At 57.1% G+C, this 24,645-nt stretch overlaps 1 protein-coding gene across 4 annotated transcripts in view; it reads right to left on the bottom strand.

Moving 5' to 3' along the window:
• ADGRG1 (adhesion G protein-coupled receptor G1) overlaps positions 1-22,058 on the bottom strand; it is a 44,356-nt gene extending 22,298 nt beyond the window's left edge. The window contains exons 1-2 of one of the 4 annotated variants that reach the window (XM_075940437.1): positions 21,881-22,058; positions 20,997-21,113 (exon numbers count right to left, since the gene is read on the bottom strand). Coding sequence is in view for 1 of the 4 variants with exons in the window: in XM_075940433.1 (XP_075796548.1) it covers positions 20,997-21,184 (188 nt within the window). In the remaining 3 variants the exon portion in view is untranslated. Of the gene's footprint in view, positions 1-9,243; positions 9,307-20,996; positions 21,260-21,880 lie in introns of those variants that run through there. The other 3 variants (XM_075940434.1, XM_075940433.1, XM_075940435.1) reach the window with 3 other exon arrangements.
• Between the last annotated feature and the right edge of the window lie 2,587 nt (positions 22,059-24,645).

Below are 24,645 nucleotides of genomic sequence, written 5' to 3'. Positions count from 1 at the left end.
TAGTGTTGGGAAGACTATTGCAGTCCCGTTGCAGGATCAGAGTCAACAGCAGCACAGGCAAAGAGAAGCCAGTGTGCTATGCGGCTGTGTTTAGATTGACTTTCTCTTGGGCTTGACCTTCTTGAAAGCCTTTGGAAAGGGCCCATGACACACCGCGACAGCTGTACGGCAGAGCACTTCTGAGAGCAGCAGCGTGATTCTGATTTACACCAGCTGAGCAACTGCCCACATGTGGTCAACCAGCGACACCAACCAGTGACACCAGCTGGGTAGATGCAGAGGACACAGAGAGAGGGGGAACGATGGGGAGTGCTACCCGGAGAGCCCTGGCTGCTCTCGTCCTCGGCTTCTGCTGGAAAACGCACACCCCTTACAGTGCCCTGCCGGGGTGCCTCATTGTGGAATCAGTGGGAACACCCTGCAAGCAAGGGGCGTAGAGCTTGGAATACTCCACTCGGATAATGTTACCCGGTGGTTCCGGTTATTTTTCTACCGGCAAAAGCTCTGGCGTCGGTGCCGCTATACCGACAAAAACATTCTTCTTGCTTATTTCATTGGGGAACCTTGGATCAGCTCTACAGACAAAACGAGTCTATTGCCAGTACATAAGAACGGCCGTACTGGGTCAGACCAAAGGTCTATCTAGCCCAGTAGCCTGTCTGCCAACAGTAGCCAGCGCCAGATGCCCTGGAGGGGGTGGACCGAAGACAATGATCAAGCGATTTGTCTTGTGCCATCCCTCTCCAGCCTCTGACAAACAGAGGCCAGGGACACCATTCCTACCCCCTGGCTAATAGCCTTTTATGGACCTAACCTCCATGAAATTATCTAGCTTCTCTTTCAACTCTGTTATAGTCCTAGCCTTCACAGCCTCCTCTGGCAAGGAGTTCCACAGGTTGACTACACGCTGTGTGAAGAAGAACTTTCGCTTATTAGTTTTAAACCTACTACCCATTAATTTCATTTGGTGTCCTCTAGTCCTTATATTATAGGACCTAATGAATAACTTTTCTTTATTCACCCTCTCCGCACCAATCATGTACAGCTTCTGAGTTCAAACAGGGCCCTTTTTAGTATGGAGAAGAGCTGAAAGTCAGCTCCACACCTCCCTAAACTAAACTGAAGTCCTGGAGCTTGACTCGTATCATGCCGGGGTGGGGCGTCTCTCTCTTGAAGTCAGTGGGGATCCCACATAACACTAGTAACACCGTGGGAGTCAGTGGAGTTCGTCTTGCCGGGGTTAGCAAGAAACGAATCGGTGCCAGGGAATTTCTCTTTGTGGGACGCCCTCTCCATAGAGCGTAAACACGTCCAGACCCAGGGTATTGTGGTTTTGACTTACTCCCATCTTAAATCTAGGAACAAAGCCACCGATGGGCCTGTACCAACCTGTGATACAGAGGCAGCAGTGCAGGGTGGCAGCAGCCCCTCTCCAGAGGAGGGACTGAGCTCCTGGACCTGGCATGAGCCAGAACTGAACTGGGCTGCCTGCCGGCCTCCTAATACACTTCTAATGCAGAGCCGCAGCTGGGTAGGTCCCGGAACCGGCATGAGCCAGGTCTGTGCCGGGCTGCTGGCCAGCCTGCTAAAAAATTTACTGGCAGGTGGCGGCGGGGAGAGACGGTGCGGAATGTGTGTAGTCTATAGCATTGACCAATAAGCTTTCGCTTATCGGTTAATCGACTTCACTATTACATCCCTAGTGTGGGTTGTGACCCAGAGGTTGAGAAACCGGGCTCTAGTTCAACCACTGCCTCTCCAGCCAGCATATCTGCCCCAGCTGTTTCCTTAGAACCATGGCACCGCATTACAGCCAACTCCTGGCTCGCTCCAACTTTTCCTTCCTCTCCTTTCAATTCGCAGCACTGCTGAAATTACAGCAAGGCAGACTCAGCCACAAGGAAAGAACAGAATGTGCTGACAGCTGTTCTTTGCATGTGTGGAAGAGCAGCTGGTCTCAGGCCAGCTCCGAAAGGACCGGTGTCCCCATCACAAACCCCACTGCTACAACCGCCAGGGGCTTCCCCTCGGGGCAGGTTAGTCGACAATTTTACAATCTCCTCCAACGCACGCAGGGCTGGCTGCTGTCAGAGCATACGTCCCCCCTGAAATCAAAGCTGAGATGGCAGCTTTCGCAGACACACACTCGCTAGCATGGCTAAAAATAGCCGAGGAGGCGTGTGGGTTTCAGCAACGGGAGGTAGCCGGGGTCCCCGATGTGCTTGCACAGGCCACACTACTGCAGCTATGTTGCAGTTTTTAGCCACATGAGTGTGCACAGGAAAGTTTGTCTGCAGGAGCAGCATTTCCACAGCAGTCTGCAAGGCAGACACGCCCCGAGCCAGGATATTGGACTAGCGGCTTCAGTGGTCTGCTCCTCGGTTTCTCGCTGAGCTGATCCAGTCCGGGAGATGCCCGTTACCACAAGTTTCACACGTGCAGACTGGGAAGGAACTGCCTAGCAAGGGGTCCTGCAGAAAGAGAGCTAGGGGTCAGAGCAGACCAAAAGCTAAAGATGCGTCAACAGCATGACGCTGTTGCAAAAAACAAAAAGCGCACACGATTCTGGGCTGCATTAACAGGAGTGTTGTGAGCAAGACACGAGAAGTCCTTCTTCCGCTCGACTCTGCGCTGGGTAGGCCTCGGTTGGAGTCTTGTGTCCAGTTCTGGGCACTGGAAAGATGCAGTGAAATGGGAGATGGTCCAGAGAAGAGCAGCAAAAACGATGAAAGGTCTAGAAAACATGACCTATGAGGGAAGACTGAAAGAACTGGGCTTGTTTAGTTTGGAAAAGAGAAGACAGAGGGGACATGAGAGCGGTTTTCAAGTATCTAAGAGCGTCACAAGGAGGAAGAGAGATTGTTCTCCTTGGTCTCTGAGAACAGGACAAGAAGCAATGGGCTTAGATTGCAGCAAAGGAGATTGAGGTTGGGCATTAGGACATTCCATACTCTCAGGGTGGTTCAACACTGGAATAAGTTGCCTAAGAAGGTTGTTGAATTTCCATCCCTGGAGACATTTCAGACCAGGTTGGACAGACGCCTGTCAGGGATGATCTAGACCAGCCGTGGCCAACCTGTGGCTCTTCCTCCCCAAAGTGCGGCTCGTGAAGCCGCTCCTGCTCCCCTCCACGACAGCGATTCAAAACAGCACCCAAGCTGGCAGCTGTCAATGGGAGGCTAATATAGCCAAAAAGCCTAAGCTTGCTTGCTCCTTAAAGGGGCAGCCTCTCCCCCCCCCCCCCCTTGACAACTCTTCGCATTTTTTCCCGCCACTGTTTCAGCTCTTTGTTAAATGGGTTGGCCACCCCTGATCTAGACAGTGCTCGGTCCTGCCACGAGGGTCGGAGTCTGGACTTGCGGACTCTCGAGGTCCCTTCCGGTTCTACTGTTCTGTGGTTCTCCGCAGCGTGTCCTTGGAGGCGCTCTCCGCAGAGAAGCCACGGAGACACTGGTGGGAGAGCGTTGGGGAAGCTGCCCTGCTACTGTTCCCGTTGGGCAGCTTCTGTGCTTACAAGGGGGGACTCCAGCCTCGAGGGATGCCTACCTGGTACCTCCCTGGCACTAAAGCCACTAAGCAAACTTTCCTGCCCAGCTAGCTGACCGGACTCTTGTGAGCCCCGGGAGAAGTCGGCCTGGCCTTGCTGTGATTGTGATTTCTTGACTGTTGCTGGAGGATTTCACAATGAGTTTTTTTGCACTTGCATAAAAGCCTTTCCCACGCTGCTGCTGTCAGATAATAACCAGCCAGCACCACAAGCTAATTGACCTCCGACCATGTTGACGCTTGCATGTGTGTTACCCACAAGGGGGTGAGTGCAGAGTGGGGTGGGAAACAGTAAGTAGCAGCAAGCCAGAGGAGACCTACATGCCAGCAGCTCGGCGGAGCGTGCGGGCTGGGGTTTGCAGCCCCTTTCTCGGACCTGGTGGCTCTTGTTCAATATTGATATTGCAACGCACACATCCCCGGGATGTGGTGCACTGTCCCATGCAGTGGGACGAAGCGCACGTACACAGACAGCAGCTGGGTGTGCTCCCCGGCCTTAGCTGAGGGCCAGCAGGCTTTTAGCTCGAGCTGTAGAGGTACGTGCACTGAGGTCCCGGGTTCGGTTCCGCCTGCCGGCATCATGCTAACAGCCCCAAACCAGGCAGGAATCCAGGCGCTGCTTTTGCGCCAAGTGATATGGGCCCACAACACCAGCTTGCGTGCATGATCTCTCTGGCCGCACCCCAGTCCCTTGGGCTCGGTCTTTCCTAGGTCTTGCCTCCAGAACTGAGCCGAGTCCCAACAACTCTCCCCCCACTCCTGCCTGCGTGGGGAAGATGGAGCAGCCTGGCTGTCAGCTCCGTTCCCAGGCTAGGCCTTGTGGCTACCCCTGTCCAGGTGCATAAACCTTTACAGCAGGACGGTGACAGTCTCTCTTTCCCCGGTGCCAGCTCTGTCCACACAAGCGATTTCGTCACTGGACCCAACCACATCAGGGGCTCATTTAACTGCACGTCCACTATTGGGATCTACGCCATCAAATGCCAGCAGTGCCCCTGAGCCATGGATATTGGCCAGACTGGATCGTCTCTACGGGAAAGAATTGATGGACACAAATCAGATATCCGAAAAGGCAGCACGCAGAACCCTGTTGGAGAACACGTTAGCCTGCCCGGGCGCTCATTCATGGATCTCAAAGTCACCTGTTGTTTCAGGCCAATCCCACAAGCCAAACACAGGGAAGGGTCGGAACTTAACTTCATTCACAAGTTTGATTCCTATCAGAGAGGACTGAATAAAGACATTACCTGGCTAGCACACTCCCTTCCACGTCCTAATGTCTTAACCAACCAACCAACAGGTGCTTATAGAGGTGCAAATTGTTCTTCTCAGCCTCTTGTAACCTGAACAATCTAATTCATTATTTTTCTCTTTTTCCCCCCCCCTTTCCCTCCCTCCCTTATTTATTCTTGGATCTGAACTTCTAATACAGTCATCTGAAGAAGTGGGTTCTACCCCCGAAAGCTCATACCACCTACATGTTTTGTTAGTCTTTAAGATGCTGCTAGACCAGTGGTCCCCAACTTTTTGGGGCTGCCGGGTGCCCAGGGGCGGGGCTGCGCACACACGCCGCATGTCTGGTGCCGGTGCCGCTTGTGTGCTGCACGCCCAGGGGCGGGGACGCCCATACGCCATGCGCCCGGGGGCTGGGCTGGCCCCGATCAGTCAGCAGGCGCACAGAAATGCCCCGGTGGGCGCCATGGTGCCCGCGGGAACTGTGCTGGGGACCACTGTGCTAGACTATTTGTTGATTTTTAAATATTTCCAGTTACAGTAACTCGTCTCCCCCTCTGAATCTTTCTTTCCTGCCGTTACACACACCAGCGCTATCTCAGAATACACTCCTTTGGAATCCCCTGCATTAAACAGGGGCTGAGCCATAGAAAGGGGCATTCGACTCATGCTCCCAGTGAAGTCCACGGACAAATCCCCCGAGGGCCGCACTTGGAAAGCTCTGTGAGGACTCCCAGCTGTTCGGCTGCCACCGCTCGCTTTCCAGCGCCTCCTCACCCGCTCGCTCTGCCCTGCAGAGAGCCCCGAGGAGAGCTGGACCCTGCAGTTCCCTGGCAGGTTGTGCCGGTTTCGGTCTGACTCAGCCGAGCTGCACCAAGGATCCCGCGGAGAGACAAGGAAGAGGAACAGAAGTTGGTTAGGCCGGAGAGAAAACTCTGAATGGGGGAAGCCAGGAAACACGCCCTTCGCGACGTCAGCTTCAGGGAAGGACAGCTCAGCTGCACCGGGTGGGGGGGAGAAAGGGAGGAGAGGGGCAAACGCGTGGTCAGCGGCCCAGGTGGGAAGCAGGCCTTGCGGGCGTGTGCCCAACGTGAGGAAGGGCTGAAGTACCCGGCAGCTGCAGAACTGAGGTTAGAGCTCTCCCGTACAAACGCCGACCACGCTTCCTTCAGGTGCTCACGCTAGCACTGCTGTCGTGCAAGATCCGTGCCAGCAGGTGGGCGCAACGCCGGAGGGCGAGGTCGCCACACTCATCACTTCACAGCAGGAGGGGCCGACGCGGCTGCCAACGCCGGCTCCGGCTGTGGCTTGCAAGCCGGCAGCCTGTGCGCCTCCAGCAACCCCAGCGGCACCCCCGCAAGCGGCGGGTTCATTCTTAGCGCAGCGTCCTCGCCTTGCCACCCCCGAAAGCCCGGTATCGATCAGCGCGGCTGAGCGGAGCCCTGGGCGCCCTGCGGCAGCTGCTGCTCAGAAACCCTGGTGGGCAGCAGGAGTTTCGCTTTGTCTGGCAGTGGCGCCACGTGGGCCAGGGAGCTGGCGAGACGCCGCAGGGCTGCCTGGCAGCTGCTCTGAAGCGGCATCGGAAGGGGGGAATGCCGGCCTGCATGCCCCCCAGGGGAGCAGAACGGGCTCTCTGTGTGTGTGGGGGGGGGGGGGGGGGGGGGAATAGCTGATCTGCTGCACTCTGAATTAAGCCCGTTTCCTTCTCTCCATTCCTCTCTCAGTCCCTCCTTCTCTGCATCCCCCTTGGCACACTCCCGTCCTCCCCTCACGCCCTGATCCTGCCTGCTCCCAAACTTCGCTCCTTCCATCTCTCCACCCCAGGCCCCACCGAGCCCCTCTTCCCTCTGTCAGCTCCCTCCCGTCCCCTTCCCCCTCGCCGGCTCCACCCGCCCAGCAAAGGGGAAACTGCCGCTGACCCAGGCCAGCCGACTTGCCGACGGGGCAGCTGGCGTTTCCCACCCTCTCCCGCGCCCGCGCTGGGCTTGGCGCCGCTTTCCCGTAGAGCCGCGCGTTGCAAGACCTCGTGGCCAGCAGGGAGCTGGACTTGAGAACTGCCCGAAGTACCTGCTCGCCCTTCTGTGCAAGGGCCTCAGCTGGAGCCAGAGAGGCGGCGTGTTAGCCATGAACGGGGGGTGCTCAGCCCAGGCCCCCTGGCTACTGCACCCAGGAGTCCCGGGGGAGCCAGGCCGTCCTCTGGCCGTGCGAAGGGGGTGGCTGGTGGCCACACAGAGCACTTCTGGCTCTGGGACTCGCTGTCGTCTCCCTCCTTCCCCCGAGGGAGCAGCCTGCACGGTGTGGTCCAGACACCAGCGACCGAGAGGAGGGGAAGGGCCCCGGCGGAGGGGCAGCAACAAGCAGAAGTGGCCCTCGGCGCATGGCTGACGGCAGGCACTGTGTGCACGCGTGGTTTGGATACCGGTGCTGCCGTCTGGAGTCACAGCCCGGACCCCGGCACGTGGCAGTTTTCTGGCCCTTGCTGGCTTCACGGCCCAGGTGCAAGGGGGGGGCAGGCCGGCTCCGAGGCCAGAGGGCGAAACCCTGAGAAAACGAGCCGAGACGCCCCCGCTTCAGAGGTGCCCGTCCCCTCCCAAGTGTCAGCCGGGGGGGGGGGGGGGGGGGTGATGCCCTCTGCCCCAGGACAGGCGGGGGCAGGGAGGAGCCAAGGCAGGAGAAAGGGACTCGAAGGCAGGCCTGGACATTAGCCCCGGCCTGGCAGCCTCTTGCCCTCGCTCCCTGCTGGCATGATGGCCGTGCCACCCCTACAGCCACACGGAGCCCAGCACGGCAGCCCTAGAGCAGCCGAACCCGGGAGCAGCGCTCAGCTGGAAGGCAGCGCAGGGCGAGGGGAGCAGGACAGGCTCTGGGGGCTGGGCTAGTATTGGGGGGCTCTGGGGGTGGTGGGTGCTAAGAGGTGGGGGGCTGGCACTGGGGCTCTGGAAACAGGAGACTGGCACTGGAGGGTCATGGTGGGGGGCTGGCGTCAGGGGGGTTGGCTGCAGGGGACTCCGGGGTCAGTGGAGGGGTGGGGGGCTCTAGGGGTGAGGGCTGGCACCAGGGGGGCTTCTGGGACCAGGAGATACCACATGGCGACTGCTGGAGCTGAAGCCGGCTGTTCACAGCAGCGCTACCATTTTATTTGCATAGTCATTATTTGCATAATGAATACAAAAATATGCAAATCAACCATTACTAGGCCAACAGTTTGCGACTGGGTTTGCCGGCCCGCGCCATAAAAAGGGTGGGAACCGCTGCCCTAGGGAACTGCAAAACGGGGCGGCAGCTTCGCTCTGCTGCCTCGGGGCCTCGTCTTCAGGAGGCGGGGCCCAGTTCTCACAGGGGCGGGGCCTAGTCCTCACAGGGGCGGGGCCTCACCAGCCAGGTGACTGCGGCTCCGGCGCGCCCAGCGGACAGGAGAGCCGTCGGGACAGGCCCACGGTGCCCTGCCTGCCCGGGGCCTGTCCCGACCGAGCGCTGCCCACGCAGAGCGGCGCTTCCTGCCCTGAACGTCGGCAGAAACAGGAGCGCCAGAGACACGGTCCCTGCAGCGCGCTCGCCGGCGGGAGGTGGAGTCCCTGCTTCTGCACGGCCCAGTCGCGGTGCCAGCTCCCGCCAGGACCCTCAGTCCCCGCAGCGATGGTTCCTCGCCCGGGGCACAGCCATCGCCGGGGGGAAGGAGGGGCCCTCCTGCCTTCGGGTGGGCGCCGCCACGCTAAGCACAGCCAGGGCCTGGCCACGCCGCCCGCTGCTGCAGCCGGCCCCCGCCTCGGTGAGCCGGGAGGGGCTCTGTGCAGGGGACCCCTCGTGCCCGCCCAGCAGCCCCTTGGCACAAAGGGCAACAGCGAATCAGGTGCCCAGAGCACTGCCCCTGCAGCCCCCCCTCGGACCGAGCTGCACTGCCCCCATGGACAGCTAGCGCTGGGTGTTGGTGGGGCGATTCGCAGATGGGACGGAGGCAGCGTCCTAGTCAGCTGGGCCCAGGAGAGTTTCCAATGCTGCCCCACTGTTTAGCAGAGCGCCCTGTTGGTGGTGCACACACCCCCTGCGCCGGTGCACAGAACATTTATTCCGCACGTGGCTGGAGAGCATGAGAGGGAGCAGAGGCCCCGAGGTTTGGCTTGCTTGGCTGGAGTGCAGGGATTTCCGTGACCCGGGAGAGTCCAAGATGGTGCAGCTGCACCACTCAGCGAGAGGCTGGGGTGGAAGCGATTCACACCCCTTGGCCAAGGAGACGGGGCGCAGGGCCCCAGGCAGGTATGCGGCGAGCAGAGGCGAGGCCCAGCCCAGGACTCAGGAGACACCAGCTCAAACCGAGAACAGGCCCCGGGCGGTTTCTGAGCCACCCCCATCAGGCCTCCAGGGCTGTCAGGCAGCTGCTCCCTTGGAGCTGTGCTGTCTCAGATCCATCTTCCCCTGGCCCCCCCCCCTCCGCTGCCGCTCTCTCGGGCTGGATTCTCCCCTCACCGCTCTACAGGTCGTGGTCCAGGGCTCCCTCGGCGCTGTGGGAACACGGATGACTAGCAGGCCTGGCGGGTGCCCTAGGGCTGGGCTGCCCTAGGGCTGGGCTGCCCCCCCGCTCACTGGCTGGCTCTCCCCTCGGGGGGCCCTAGGGCAGTCCAGCTGCCGCTCCCGTCGGCTGCTCTCCGAGGATGCGCCGGACCAGGAAATGTCCGGACCCGCCCAGCTCCGCCGACAGCAGCGGTGGGGCCCAGTGCTGCTGGAGACAGTGCGGGTGTCTGGCCCAGGTGGCAGAGCCTGGCAGGGGCATGCGCCCCCGGGGGCAGGTTTGCCGCAGGCCTGCGTTTTGCTAGCGCAGACCAGGCTTACGGCCTCACTAGGTCTCCTGGCATTGGCTAGAGTCCAGTCTGACGGGGCTGTGCACGCTCGTCTGGGAACCCCCAGCCACTGCCGCTCCCCTCTCCAAGGAACTTTCCTGTTCTTAGAAACTGCAACGCCCAGCGGCTAACCAGCCTGACATCGGACAGCCCACCCGAGCCCACTGCTATCTCCAGGGACCAGGCAGATCCTTCCTCCCCACACGGGGCTGCTCTCAGTATCCTTGTATCCCGAGACGCCAACCCCCAGCCTCCGCCCCGGCGGCTCAAGCAGCCTTATCTCCCCCAGGCTGCCGCTAGGAGCAGGCCTGTGGGTATTTTTAGATCCCACCTCAAGGCCTGCGCGTCAGTGAGCTGGCTAGAGAACAATAGCGCACGAAAGTTCCTGCTTGGTCACAAACAGTCAGAGCACAGATGGTTCCCCAGAGTATTAAGTAACCAGAGGGGACACGAGCTCGGGTGGGGCGCCTCCCTCCCTGCTTTCCTGCCCCCCAACGGCAGAAGCCATGTGCTGCACAAACAGCCGTGTAACGGGCCGGGGTCAGGCAGCGGCAGCTGTTACTTGTGCAAGGCTCACGATTCTGCTGCTTAGCTCACGCTGAAAGGCATCCCCTCTTCATTCACACCCAACATAAATCCGGAGTAAGAACAGGAGTCACAAGAGCCTCCCAGGCATAAAACTGGTGCCCGTGAAATTGGACTTACACCCAAGAGCTGGGCACACGTCGGTTAGCAGGGTGTTGGCGCCACGTTACCAGCTCTTGTGATTTGTATCGCAAATCTTGCAATACGATATCACTTCCATAAAGCTCCAACTCCTGGACTGACTCCGCGAGACTCTCCGCTTTCATTCAAATCAAACATGAAAGCTGGGGTGGAGAGAGAAAAGCTCTGGGACACAAAAGCAAACGGCTAGAAGAGCAGGAGGAGACCACAGCGCCTTTTAAAACCCTCACGATTTGGGGGACCTGACCCAGACACGCCAAATGCTGTTGGAAGGCGGGTTTCGATTCCTATTTGAGTTTTTTCCTTACAGAAGGGAACTTTATGGCAGAGAGAAGACCTGGGTTCTGTTCCGTTTTGCCTGCTCTGCATCCTTTAGGAAAATGCCAGTGCTCTGCCTTGATTTGCCTATCTGTAAAATGGGGATAATATCTGCCGACCTGCCCGTTATGGGGCCAGGGAGCTAAATTCACTCAAGTGGTCGAAGCCCTTTGAGAGCCCAGTTTATCCCCTAAAAACAGATGAGGTTAAGTCCCACTACTGCTTCCTCTTCTCTGAGAGGCACGATTCTAGCACAGTCTCTCTGTGCTGATTCTGCTTATTGAATGTTTGCCTTTGCAAAGCATTTTTTGTATTTCCAGAGCCGGTTGGGGGGGGGGGGGGGGTGCAGACAACTCAAACACATCCCTGATGAGCAAGTGGCAGCGTGTGCGTTATTCAGAACGCTGGCATTTGGCGGCAGCCCAGGCCATGCAAGTTGCAAGGGGCTCGTGACAGAACCTTTGCCCTGCACTGGCCCTTTAAGGGCAATGAGCAAGGGCTGAGAGCGAAGCCCCAGCTGAGGCAGCTCTGGCTAGTGAGGGCCCAGCTGGGGGCTGTATAAAAGAGGACTCGGAGGGAGGGGAGAACCGACTGCTGCTCTGGACAGAAAGCTGTAGGGACCTGACCGCCAGGGAAGCAGGAGGCTTCCTGGAGGTAGAGCAGAGCTGGGGCAACTCTGGCCAAGCAAGCTCCCAGGCTGCAGGGCCCGAAGCAGCCAGGTTAGGCAAAGGCAGCAGGTCCATACCCCTTTGCCAGTGATGAGTGGCCGTTATGGACTGCAGTTTGCCAGAGGCAGGGGCTAGATGAAGACTGGCAGTGGGTCACTGAAGCAAGGTGGGGACGGGGAACTGGGCGTTTCCTGGGGGAACTGGGTGCCCCTTGGGAGGAGAGGATCCTGGATAGCACAGTTGGATAAACACCATGCCCCGGAAGGGGGTGCAGAGAGACTGGAGTGGGCACTGCCAGAGAGCCGTGTCTGGAAGAGGATGCCGTGGTCAAAGAGAAACATGGGGAGACACCCTTCAGTGGTTCCCAAACTTTTCAGCACCACGCCCCCTTTTTGATATTTGAAAAACCCTCGCCCCCCCAAAATAGTAAAACTTCGGGTGCTATTGACAGGTGTGTGCACACCTGGGTCACCTCGCACCCCCCTGGAATTTCTTTATGCCCCCCAATTTGGGAACCCATGAGCTAGAGGGAGGCGTCCAATAAGCCAAACAAGTGAATTCCCAGAGCAGCCACGCATGGTGCTGAGTCTGCCCCATGACAGCGCCGAATACACACACACTCATCTGAGCCGTGCAGAACGGTTTCGAAGCAGTCTATATTTGCCATCACTGAAAGATCTGAATACAGCGGAGTGGAATAGAAACAATAAGACTCGCCAAACATTTGTCCCGTTTTCAGCCAGCTCTAACTTCTATTAATACCCAATATCACAAATATTGGCCTCAGAATTTGCATTCTGGGTCACAACATGCAAATGGAGCCTTGCAGTCTTCCTCCAGGCTGACTGAACGAAAAAAGAAAAAAAAAAAAAAAGAAGAAGAACAGACTGGACTGCATGAGAGCTCTACTCTTATTTTAGCCCATGCAAAGACCCCCACCGACTTTGCTCGGAGCTGGCTTCGGTTGCTAAACCGAGCAGAAATGAGAGTGCGGGCTCGGAAAATAAGACAGCTAATCTTACTTTATGAGCTGTGCACAGGGAAAAAACGGAAGTGTGGGGACAGACTTTGAGACTTTTCAGGAAAGTGATTTAGTAAGACCTGTTGTCTGGGGGCTGAAGGTTAATAATTCTCATTTCCTAACATGTTCTTCTGCACTGGCTAAAAATGCTCCAGTCAGTTTCATTTACTTTGAATAGAGGAACTTGCAGCATTTTGCTCCGTGAACTAGCTTCTGCAAGAGCTATGAATGGGCTGCCACGGTGTGTCTACACTGTCCCCGTAGCTCGAAGCAAGCGACACCATCTGAGCTACTCGAGTGAATGTCGAAAGAGCTCATTTCGATAAACTGTTATTCCGAAGCGTCCCTTAATCCTGGTGGAACGAGGTTCTCAGGGACATCGGAACAGCGAGCCCGTTAGATTTCAAAAGAACGCGCTGGTTCGAAAGGTGCGGAATAGCTATTTCGGGATACCGGAAGTATCCTGAAATAGCGCCGCAATCTAGACACGTCTAAAGGAGATGGGTGAAGGCCACCCATCCTCAAGGTTGCAGAGAGGGTTGCTATTTTAGATGAGCGAGTAGGTAGCTTGCAGGATGAGATTAGGGCAGGGATGGGCAATAATTTTTAAAGGGGGGCCACTCCAAGGTTCTGGCAAGTGGACGAGGGCAGCATTCTGTGGCGGGGATATGAAGGTTGGGTGCAGAAGGGAGCTTGGGGTAAGGGGCTGGGGTGCAGGACGGGGTGAAGGGTCTGAGAGGGAGTTTGGGTGAAGAAAAATCACGAGAGACGGTAACATGGTGCCAACACATGTACAGGGCCTAGCACAAAGGTCTCTGCGCTCTCCCACAGCGTGAACAACACAGTATCTCTAATGAACAACACCCTGCCGTGGCAGCAGTTCCCCCGAGCCGGGAAAGCCTGGGCAACCTACTTATTCCATCTTGGACTCTTCCGTCCGCTCGTTCATGACCGTGTGTTCTCCGAGCCAGAGCACAAGCTGCTCCCTGCAGACACATTTGTGTGGTCTCAGATTTGCAACTCCAATACTAATAGTGCCTCGCCCAACACGCTTAGCACGCACGCAAGCCGCATGCCTGTGATGCTGTGGCCACACACACAGACAACAGGCGGCAGCTGACTGCCGGATTCAGCAGTGACCACGGCCAGGCCATTGCTAAGATACGAGGAAGCATCGGTCACACTGCTTGAAGGGAGCTGATCCGCTCGTCCCTCTCCCCACCCGACACTGCAGCCCATGGTAAGGCAAAGCTGGGTGGCTGGAAATAACATCACAAGGCTGGCCAGGAGCATCTTGCAATGCTCCCCATGCCGCCCTACCCCCCAAAAATGCCTTTTGCAATCACAGTGCTAAGAATGGTACCAAGCATCCGCTGAGGTTAGAGACCACACCGGCATCATCAAGGCCTCCACGTCACTTTCCTTGGGTTCCCTAAACACCAAATATGGAGCAGTCCTGCTGAGGTCCGCCTCTTCCATTTACCATAGCACTCAGCCAGACAGCTACTCTCCTGCTGTCTTTTCGGTATTGAACCCCCGGGTCAGACCTCCTGGGGGCTGAGGGGAACCCAGGGGCATAAAACACCGTAAGGCAGGGGTTCTCAAACTTTGTGATACCGCGACCCCCCTCTAAGTTGCTCGCGACCCCCCAGAGGGTCGGGACCCACAGTTTGAGAAATGCGGCCGTAAGGAGAACAGAAGTCGGCCAGCCCTCACCTTGCTTTGAGACCTGGGCGCTGCTGTCAAGACATCTCATCAAAGACCCACAAAATAAGCTAACCACCGCTGCAGGAGACTTCTGTGGGAAAGCCAGGTGCTGCCACGGCATTCTGCGCTCACAGACAGAGCTGAAATGAGACCCTAAAAGAGCCATAGGGAGCAGGTGCGCTCTTCATCTGGGTCACTGACGGTTGTGAAAGGTACCATAATACTTTGCCTTGGAGGACCGTACACACTCGGGTTTCAGGCTTCTACCTACAATTCTCCTCTGGTTTCGACAGATCCCAATAGTCTCCCACCTACCCTAGACAGTTGTGAACTGCTGGTGTCTCGTGGCAGGGCTGTAGGCTCCTGCGCCCACCAAGGAGCACTATGAAGACGAAACGGGCCCTTGGAGGATAAAGACTTTGTCAATCGCCCCATTTGTTTGAACTTGGAGAGAAGAGCAGCTAGAGATTCTCACAAGAAGAACCGGTGAGCTGTTTGACCTCTCGTTGGGCTAAAGCGAGGGAACAAAAGCAGAGATCCCCAGAATCAATCTGGGGTAGCCCTAAAAGCCAGTCAGTGGACACATGACCTCTCCGTTAGGGAGGTCAAATTTTGATTATTTGGCTAATCGAATAGTCGATGGGTAGTCATCGGGCCTGCCTTGAGCAATAGGTGGACTTTCCTGTATTATCGCTTGAAATTAGTTTTGGGTCGTTTCTGTTCTAGGCCTTTATACCACAAAATAAGCTAAGTTCTGATGTTCACTCCAGTTTGTCTGATGGTTGCATAGATCGCCCTTGATTTGTAGTCGATAACGGGTGCCTCCGCCTTCAATGTGTAGCTCTAGCTCCAGGGGCCAGCAGGGTACTCAGGCAGTCCCCCGCTGGCGCCGTGCTCCCCGCAGCGTTTCTAAGCAGCGCTGCCACTTTGAAATACCCCCTTCTCTCCTCCCCTCGCCGCACTAGTTAACCAGTCGTTCACATCTTTGCTCCGCGTCTGCCTGGTCGTTCACATCCCTAGTCTGTCATCTCTCAGAACCACAGACAGTAACTCACCTGTGCTTACCTGCCGCCGGCTTTCCCCTGAAAATAACGCCCTCGTTTTCCCCCAGTTAGTTCACGATAGGATTGGCTACCGGCCCTGTCCTTGCGGTGAGACCTAAGGCACACAGTGCTCTGAGGTACGGAGCAGGTCTCTTGGGACTGCGTGCACTGGGACTATTTTGTGACTTTCGCATACGCGACCCTTTATCACTAAGTCCAGCTTGCCTGGGTGGGAAGACAGAGGGGCCTGTCTGATTCCACGGTAAGACCGGTACAGTGATCTAGGTCCCGTTTGTTACGGTGCTGGCAAAATCTAATTATCAAACATACCACCAGTTTGTGTGGTCAGCTCTGAGGCCCCAGAACTGCCCCAGACAGCGTGGCTTTGAAACGGCTGCTGCTGGTCCCCTCGCTAGTAGGGTGTTGCTGTAAAGGGGAATATAGGAAGGGGAATAAGGGAAGGTAGGAGGGGGTACAACGTGCAGCCAGGTACACATGCATGTGTGTGCATAGGAAAACAGAGTGCACGCATGGGCTGCAACCACTTTGTTAGCTGCTGATGATGGGAGGGGGACGGTGGTCCTCAAGAGAAAAAGTGTGAGATGCAAATGTTGACACTTTGTAGGTGATACCAAACTGCTCACGATAGTTAAGACCAAAGCAGACTATGAAAGATCTCACCAAACTAAGTGATTGAGCAACAAAACGGCAAATGAAATTTAAGGGTGATAACTGAAAAGTAATGCACAGTGGAAAAAATAAGCCCAACTATACATACAATCGGATGGGGGCTAATGTAGCTACAACTACTCAAGAGAGCTCTTGGAGTCATTGTGGCTAGTTCTCTGAAAACATCCCCTCGGAGTGCAGGGGCAGTCAAAAAAAGCAAATAGCATGCTAGGAATCATTTAGAAAGGGATAATAGGATATTTTCTGTCTTATTCTTTACCTCTTTATAAAACCATGGTACGCCCACATCTTGAATACGGTGTGCAGACGCAGTCGCCTCATCTCACAAAAGATCTCTTGGCATTGAAAAAGGTTCAGAAAAGGGCAACAAAGATGATGAGGGGTTTGGAACGGGTCTCATATGACGAGCGATTTAAAAGACTTGGACTTTTCAGTTTAGAAAAGAGGAGATTAAGGGGGGTTATGACAGAGGTCTATAAAATCATGACTGATGTGGAAAAAAATGAATGAGGAAAAGTTATTAACATGTTCCCATAATATAAGAACTAGGAGTCACCAAATGAAATTAATAGGCAGCAGGATTAAAAACAAACAACAAGTTTTTCTTCATGCAGCGTACAGTCAATCTGTGGAACTCCTTGCCAGAGGATGTTGTGAAGACCAGGACTATAACATGGTTCAAAAAGGAGCTAGATAAACTCATGGAGGTTAGGTCCATCAATGGCTATTAGCCAGGATGGGTAGGAATGGTGATCCTAGCCTCTGTTTTTCTGGAAATGGGTGACAGGGGAGGGATCACGTGAGGATTACCTGTTGTGTTCCCTCCCTCTGGGGCATCTGGCATTGGCCACTGTCAGAAGACAGGACACTGGGCTAGATGGATCTTTGGTCTGACCCGGTGTGGCCCTTCTTATGTTCTCACAAATGTCAGTCACTGACAGTTATAACAGCTGTGGCAAGACAGTCACTTACAGGTGCCAGCGAACATGCAGGAGAGAGGTAAAACTACAGAAGTGGCTAATGCTGGGAGTCCAGAGCTGTGGGATCTGTTCCCACCTCTGGCGCTGACTTCTCGAACAGCTGTTTTGCCGCACACCATACATCTCGCTGTGCCTTATCTTTTCTTTGCAATTGTAAGTTTAAAGCGCTGTTGCAGCAACACCTTGACACATGAGTGTGGTCACGGCACCGGCGCTGGGAGCGCGTTAGTTAAACCACCTAAAACACGATGGGAGTAGCTAACAGCTACTGTAACTTGCTGCACTCGGGGGAAGGGAGGGGAGGTGTTTTTCACACCCCTGAGTGAGAAAGTTACGGCGCAGTGAAGTAGCAGTGTAGACAAGCCCTTAAGATGTATAATTCAGGGATAACAAAGGGCTTTGAGACAGGCTGAGTCTCTCAGCCTTCAGCCCACGCTGCAGAGAATCCGCCTGAAGGTGCCTAGACAGGTTAATTCGGAAATTGTGAAACTGGTGACAGTGCAAGTCCTACTCTCCTCTCTGCCACGGCTGGGCCTCTCTCCCCACCGTCCCTCCTGCGAGGTGTAAGCGCACCCTGGTCTGACACACCTCTTCGAGGAGCCTTCAACCACGGAAAATGCCAGGCAGTCAGCGGCCCACAGAAAAGAGAAAACCAGGGTACAGGGATTCAAATCAGACCCACAGACTGGCAGCATTGTGTGCAGACAGCCCTTTGACCCGTCAGCCTCAATGTGCTTTTATAGACTCCTTTGTAGTCTGATCACGACTTGCCGAATGTTTACGGCTCTTCAATGAATGCAGAATTCCTCGGGAATGGCAGAAACTCATGTGACACCCAAGGGCAAGCGGGCCACCTGCCAAGTGCCAGGGAGCGGAGCGGGGAGTGAGTCACACAACCTGGGGCCATGCATCCGCCCGCACAAGAGCCTTTGTGCTCTGCCCTGGAAAGGGGGGAGGCAGGGCTTGGCAAACCTTCTTGGGAGCTTGGAGGCGCGAGGGGGATGGGTCACAGGGCGTCTGCCACAGCCGTGGCTTCGGTGACCAAACCTAGGCCACGCAGGGACTGTTGCTATAGCGGTGGGCCCCGATCCTCAGACCTAGTGGGCCAGCAGTGTCTAGAGCAGGGACGGGCAATAATTTTTTGCCAGGGGCCACTTCGAAAAGTTTGGAAGTGGCTCCGGGCATTGAGCGGAAGGGGCAGGGCAAGATATTTCTGGGTTCCCACCCTCAGACAATGACAGGTCTGGGGGTGAGGGAGTGCCTTTGCCCCACCCCAAGTTCCCCCAAGATGCCCATGCCCCTGGTGTGGGAGGAGACTTCCCTCGCTCCCCTGCTGGAAGGTTATTTAAATCCCGGAAGTAGCCCCAAATCCCAAGGCCCAGCAGTGTCTTAAAGCCGGCTTCCTCCCTGAGCTCCATGGGGCTTGCCCTTCTGCACCCGCCATCTCACCCTCGGTGCACAGTGGGATGGGGGTGGAGGCAAAGATGGCTTTGAGAGGGCCCCGATCCTCAGCTGTTCAGTCCCCAGCACGAATCAGAGCCAGCGGTCCCCTCGTTGGGGTCTCCAATGGCCTATTATGGCAGCTGGAGACAGGCAGCGTAGGGAAGTTAACTGAATAGTCGATTAACCTCGTGAGTTTTTATCAGTTACTCGACTCTTCTATAGTCCCTGGGGGCGGGGCCAGCAGCCAGCGCACACTGGCCACACCCCCAAGGAGCCCCATCACCCCACACTGCTGCTCTGAATCAGAGGCAGCAGCGTGGTGTACCCTGTGGGTGCTGGTCCATTAGAGGAGCCTGTTTAAAAACCAGCTCCTCACGAGGACCGGGTGCCTGCCACCCCGCGCTGCTGTCCAGGGTGGGTGCTGAGCTCCCGGATCCTGCACGAGCCAGAACTGAGCCAGGCTGCCTGGCTCCTGATACACTTTAAATGCAGAGCCACAGCGTGGGTAGGTCTCAGACCGGGCACTGAGCCAGCTAAACAATTTGTGGGGGGGGGGGGGGGGAAATGCATTAACCTATAAAGCTTTTGCTTATCAGTTAATCAGCTACAGCATTCCGCCCCCAAGGCAGACGTCTGCCAACCTCTGCCAACCGTCAGGAGCGGGGGGGGCAGAGGAGTTGCTCTCCCCTCTCTATGGGGCTCCCCCTCTAACAGGTGGGCTTCCTCTGGCCGGCTTCTCAGCTGCCTCGGGCCGTGAGGGCTTTGCCACCCTCCTGCTTCACGAGCCGCCTCCGCGAATGTCTCACACTCTGGCTCACCACGTGTCCAGAGCAGGACGTGGGGGTGGGGTGGGGTGGGGGGCAGGGGGAATGGCCATGACTTATCAGTTAATGGTTCGTAAAGAGCCATCAGCCTGTCTAAAAGAAAGGGCTTGGAGTTGGCTTTCGCCACCATTTCCCATGACACACCACTTAGCGTTCATTCCAGCTCTGTGTGTCACCACTTTCCCTCCTCGTTACGCCTCGTGCACGCTTTCCCTCCGTAGCTAGAATCCCCGCTTCTAGCCCAGCCCAGGGTGGGAGCGAGCAAGACGTTAGCCCCGGGTAGCAGCTGCTTCGGAGCTGCTGGGAAACGTGTTGGTGGGTCCCCGCGTGGCTACGTGGGAGCAGGTGTCAAAACCACCACCTACAGCGGCACCAATTAGGTCCCGAGATGGTCTCAACAGAGCAGCTAAAAACTCAATGGTCGGACTCAGCAGTCCAGTGGCAGCCCCACTCCCCTCCCCCCGCCCTGCTGTTTCATTGTGAGGGATGGCTGCTAAAGAAAACCATCTCCATCAAACCCAACAGAGCATAGCAAGCTCTGGGAACAGCTCCCAGCCTTCCACCAGCCCAGCTTTAAAGCGCCACGAGCTCTCCTTTCCCACCATGCCTGCTGTTGTTTACAAACCTGCCGCCCTCTGATCTTCTCCCTCCCCCACTCCCATCTCTCCAGTCGCTGGATTAAGATTTGGACGGCAGTCAAATATGTAACATTTATCGTCACGGCCTGAGCTGCGCGAACCCTGCAGGTCACAGCCGTGCAGACAGCGCCAGGCAGAAAGCGCCAGGGCAAAATTCCCACCCGGCCTGGGGCAGCAAGTTGTCTAAATCAGCCATGTCAGCCTTCCAGCACCTCTCTCAGCACGTTCTCCCTCCTCCCTGAGCTGTGGGACCGCAGGCGGCTCTCTTCGCCAGGTCTCGCCCACTACCCAAAGTTGGTCCGATAAAAGCTATGACCTCACCACCCCCTTGTCCCTCTAATATCCCAGGACCAACCTGGTTACAACAGTGCAAACTCCAGCTATGTCCAGTAAGGGCACAAACGTGGAGCAGACACTTATGCCTAATGGTCGTTGCAGGAACCTCTGTTCGAATCCATAACATGCATAAACCTGTCAGGGGACATTTTAATCTTCCTGGTCACTCAATCATGGATTTAAAAGTAGCCATTCTTCTACAAAGGAATTTCACTAACCAATTACAGAGAGCGTCTGCAGAACTGGAATTCATCTTCAAATTTGACACTGTTACCGTAGGCTTGAACAAACACCTTAACTGGTTGGCACAAAGAAAAGCCAATTTCTCCTGCCTCTATCATGCACATTTTCACAACAAATGCTGTGAACGGGACACATCCAGACCACTTAATTCGCCTCATTAACACAGGCCCTACAATTGACAGGTACTTGTTCTGCTGTTAAATATATACATCTGGTTTTCTGTTATTTCCACTCCAATTTCGTGGGCAAAGCCCACGAAAGCTCATGATTCCATTTTTTTTGTTAGTCCCTAAGATACCGCAAGACTACTCGTGGTTTTTCAAGTTACAGACTAACCCAGCTATCCCTCTGAGCCTTTTCATTAAGGATGCTTAAGGACAGTCAATACAGAAAGGCCCTCAGAAGGAGCTACCCCAGCCATGGCTCTGCTATTTAAAATGTAGTAAAAGGCAGCCGCTTCTGTCCACCATGGTCCTGACTCTTACTAGATTTAAACTGCAGAACCACAGCTGGGGTAGCACCTTCCCTTACCGACTAATCCCGTAGTTGATACAAACGGTATCGACTACACAATTACTTCATTGCCTGCCTCTTAACATCCTTAGTCCACAAATAGAAAGAGGTGGGGCAACATTGCAGGAGGCTCGCCAGACCTGAAGGGCGGGATCCATCCACCAAGAAGACTGCTCACACCCGGCTGGAATAAAACTCTCCTCCCTCCTCCACCACTCCAGTTTCTCCTTACCTGCCTGACTCTGTGGTCAGATCCCTGCTGCTCCCCAGCAGGTGTTGGCACAGCTGAGTCCTGGGCTGCTGCAGTGGGACATTTCTCCAAGAGCCTGTGGTCAGCTGTGCCGGGCAGCTGGTGGGGTGGGGGAGTGTTAACTGTTTAATGGCAATGACTCCCCGCTGCCTAGGACGGGCCAGACCCATCCAGCTGGAAAACACACCCCAGGGTGGGCAAATATCGGAATTCAGGCCCCAAGGAAGTCACCCTCCCCCCCCACACACACACCCCAGCTTGACCCCATCGCTCTGTCTCCTGCTGGCCAAGCAGGGCACCCAGGCTGCTCTAGCTCCGGCTAGAGAAAGTTGGGCTCCCTCAGGAATCCCGGAGGGGGGAGGCGAGCTGGAAGGAGCGCAGGAGCCCGCCTGGGCCCGCCCCTCCCCCGGGCAGCGCGGAGACGCCGCGGAGGGAAGGCTGCTTTGTGATCGCCAGAGCTGCTCGCCCTATAGGAGACCGTGGGGGGGCGGGGGGGGGCGCAGCCTGCCCCAGGGCCACGGAAACATTTCGGACCCAGCCCCGGCTGCAAATCCCCGCGCAGCTACAGCGCCAGGTGCGCCCTGAAACGCCCCCGCCCTGCGGAGCGAGCAAAGCCGCACCTGGCCCCAGCCGGGCTGCTCCAGGAGCCCCGGCGGGGCGGGCAGGGCCGGGCTGGGCGCTCGCTGGCTCCGGGCCCCCCGCACGGGAGCCCCCTTCGCCCCGGTCCCGGGAGAGCCCTCCCGGCGCCTGCAGCCTCCTTGGGCGGGAGCGCGGGGGAGGCGACGGCCCGGCCCGGGGCCCGATCCCTGCCCCACGGGCCCGGGCTCTGCCCACCAGCGGCGGGGGAGGCGCCGCCGAGCCGGTACCTTGGTGCTGCTGCAGGGCGAGCCGCGTCCGGCGGGAGCGCTCCGAGGCGAGACCCGGCCGGGGCCAGGCGGGCTGGGCTGCAGCGGCGCCCGCGAGCGACCTCCAGGGGGGCGGGGGCGGCTTCACCTGCAGCGTCCTGCGGAGCCGCCCTGAGTCTGCGAGTTACCCCGCCCCCTCCGGCCGGCTGTGCGCGGAGAGACAGCCACACCCCCCACACAGCCAGTGCCACACCCCCCCACACACACACAGACACAGCCACACCCCCCCCCACACACAGACACAGCCACACACCCCCACACACAGCCAGTGCCACACCCCCCCACACACAGACACAGCCACACCCCCCCACACACAGCCAGTGCCACACCCCCCCACACACAGACACAGCCACACCCCCCCCCACACACAGACACAGCCACACACCCCCACACACAGCCAGTGCCACACCCCCCCACACACAGACACAGCCACACACCCCCACACACAGACACAGCCACACCCCCCCACACACAGCCAGTGCCACACCCCCCCACACACAGACACAGCCACACCCCCCCACACAGCCAGTGCCACACACCCCCCCCACACACAGACACAGCCACACCCCCCCCCACACACAGACACAGCCACACCCCCCCACACACAGCCAGTGCCACACCCCCCCACACAGCCAGTGCCACACCCCCCCCCACACACAGACACAGCCACACACCCCCACACACAGACACAGCCACACCCCCCACACACAGACACAGCCACACCCCCCACCCACACACAGACACAGCCCCCCCCCCCACACAGACACAGCCACACCCCCCACACAGCCAGTGCCACACACCCCCCCCACAGCCAGTGCCACACCCCCCCACACACACAGCCAGTGCCACCCCCCCCCACACACAGCTAGTGTCACACCCCTACACACACACAGCCAGTGCCACACCCCCCCCCACACACAGCCAGTGCCACACCCCCCCACACACAGACACAGCCACACCCCCCACACAGCCAGTGCCACACCCCCCCACACACACAGCCAGTGCCACCCCCCCCCACACACAGCCAGTGCCACACCCCCCCACACACACAGCCAGTGCCACACCCCCCCCCACACACACACAGCCACTGTCACACCCCTCCACACACAGAGCCACTGTCACACCCCTACACACAGCCAGCGTCAACACCTATACAGTGTCACACCCCTACACCTCCCTAGTGTCACACCGCTACACCCACACAGCCAGTGTCACACCCCTGTACAGTATCATACCTCTACACACACACACACACACACACACAGTGTCACACCGCTTCACACACAGCCACCCATACACTCCTATGCAGTGTCAGACCCCTACACACACAGCACCAGTGTCACACCCATATACACATAGCCAGTGTCACATCCTTACACACACACAGCCACCATCACACCCCTATAAGACAACACCCAAAATATCAGGACTGTCCCTATAACATGTGGACATCTGGTCGCCCTCACGGGGTCCCTGGCCTGAGTGAGGTATTCAGGCTCCCTCTGCCCCACTTTTGTCTAAGATCCTGGCTGGGCTGCGACACCACATCAGACAGGTGTGACTCTCAGGAGTGGTGGGAAGAGACTTCGCTTCATTCCCGGGCCAGTCAGGGTTACAAAGCGTCAGCGCCGCTGTGTCAGGGGCAGAGGGTGGCTGCTGTTGCCGCCGCTATCGGCTACGCTCCATCTGCCTGCTCCGGGAAAGAGAGAGAAGCCAGACGTGTGGGTAGACAAGGTGACGGAGGTCATCTCCTTTACGGGGCCAACCTCTGCTGGTGAGAGCGCCACGCTTTGGAGCCACACAGCGATGTGCGGGTCTGGGGACAGACCCAGCCACTGTCCTACCAGGCTCCTGTAGCGTGGGGCTGAGCTCTGTCTACACTCCTCCATCAGCTGGGGGGTGGGGCAGAGAGAGGTCTGATCATGAGCTATTGAGCTGAGTTGCCCGTGGGCCCCAGACAACCCTTATCTAAGGTACCGGTTTTACTGTAATAGCTGACGAGGGTTGATGGCTGAACAGCTGTTTTCTTCCTCAAGTGCTTCTGCAGGGATTCAATCCGTTGTGGGGGTGTGCACACCCTGGGCACCTGGCCAGAGGCTGTTATCCGGCAGAGATGGCTGGCTGGCGCATGCATCCTGCGTGTCCTTGTGCCGCCAAGCGGGGGCATAAAAGGAGAGGCTGCTTCGACCCACCCCCTCCCTCAGAGCCCAGCAGTGAAGTCTCTTCCTTCTTGCTTATCAGAAGTTTCTCCTTGTGCAAACAGTCTGCAACTAGGAGAGTCGTTAGCGCCTGTATTATAATGTTTCCTTTGTTCTCCCGGATAGGAAATCCTTGTGGGTAGTCTGGTACAAGCTTAGTCATGCACAAGTCCCCAGGTTTTAATGCCTGCTCCTCCTGCCAGGCATTCAGGTCTGTTAATGAGGGACATACCAGACGCCTCCTTCCTCAGGCTGAGTGCCCAGTGGTTCATTTGAATACAGACCACGCCCCTTCGAGTGGCCATGCCTCTCCCTCCAAGCATTGTCACCTGGCCCGCATGGTTGCTGCACCCTTCGGGCCTTGTGCGTCCGCCTTGGTACAGATGGCAAGATGGACGTGCCAGACCTGAATTGCGTTGCACCCCCGTGTGCTAGGGTCAATGTTCAGCGAGCCGGGCCCTTCACCCTCGTCTCCATCTGCGCAGGGGTGGATGTGACAAGGCAGAGTGGCACTGCGACCCCGGAGGT

The sequence above is a fragment of the Pelodiscus sinensis genome, chromosome 12 (assembly GCF_049634645.1).
Source record: "Pelodiscus sinensis isolate JC-2024 chromosome 12, ASM4963464v1, whole genome shotgun sequence".
In the NCBI taxonomy this organism is placed as follows: domain Eukaryota; kingdom Metazoa; phylum Chordata; order Testudines; family Trionychidae; genus Pelodiscus; species Pelodiscus sinensis.
This window is presented reverse-complemented; position numbering and strand designations above follow the sequence as displayed.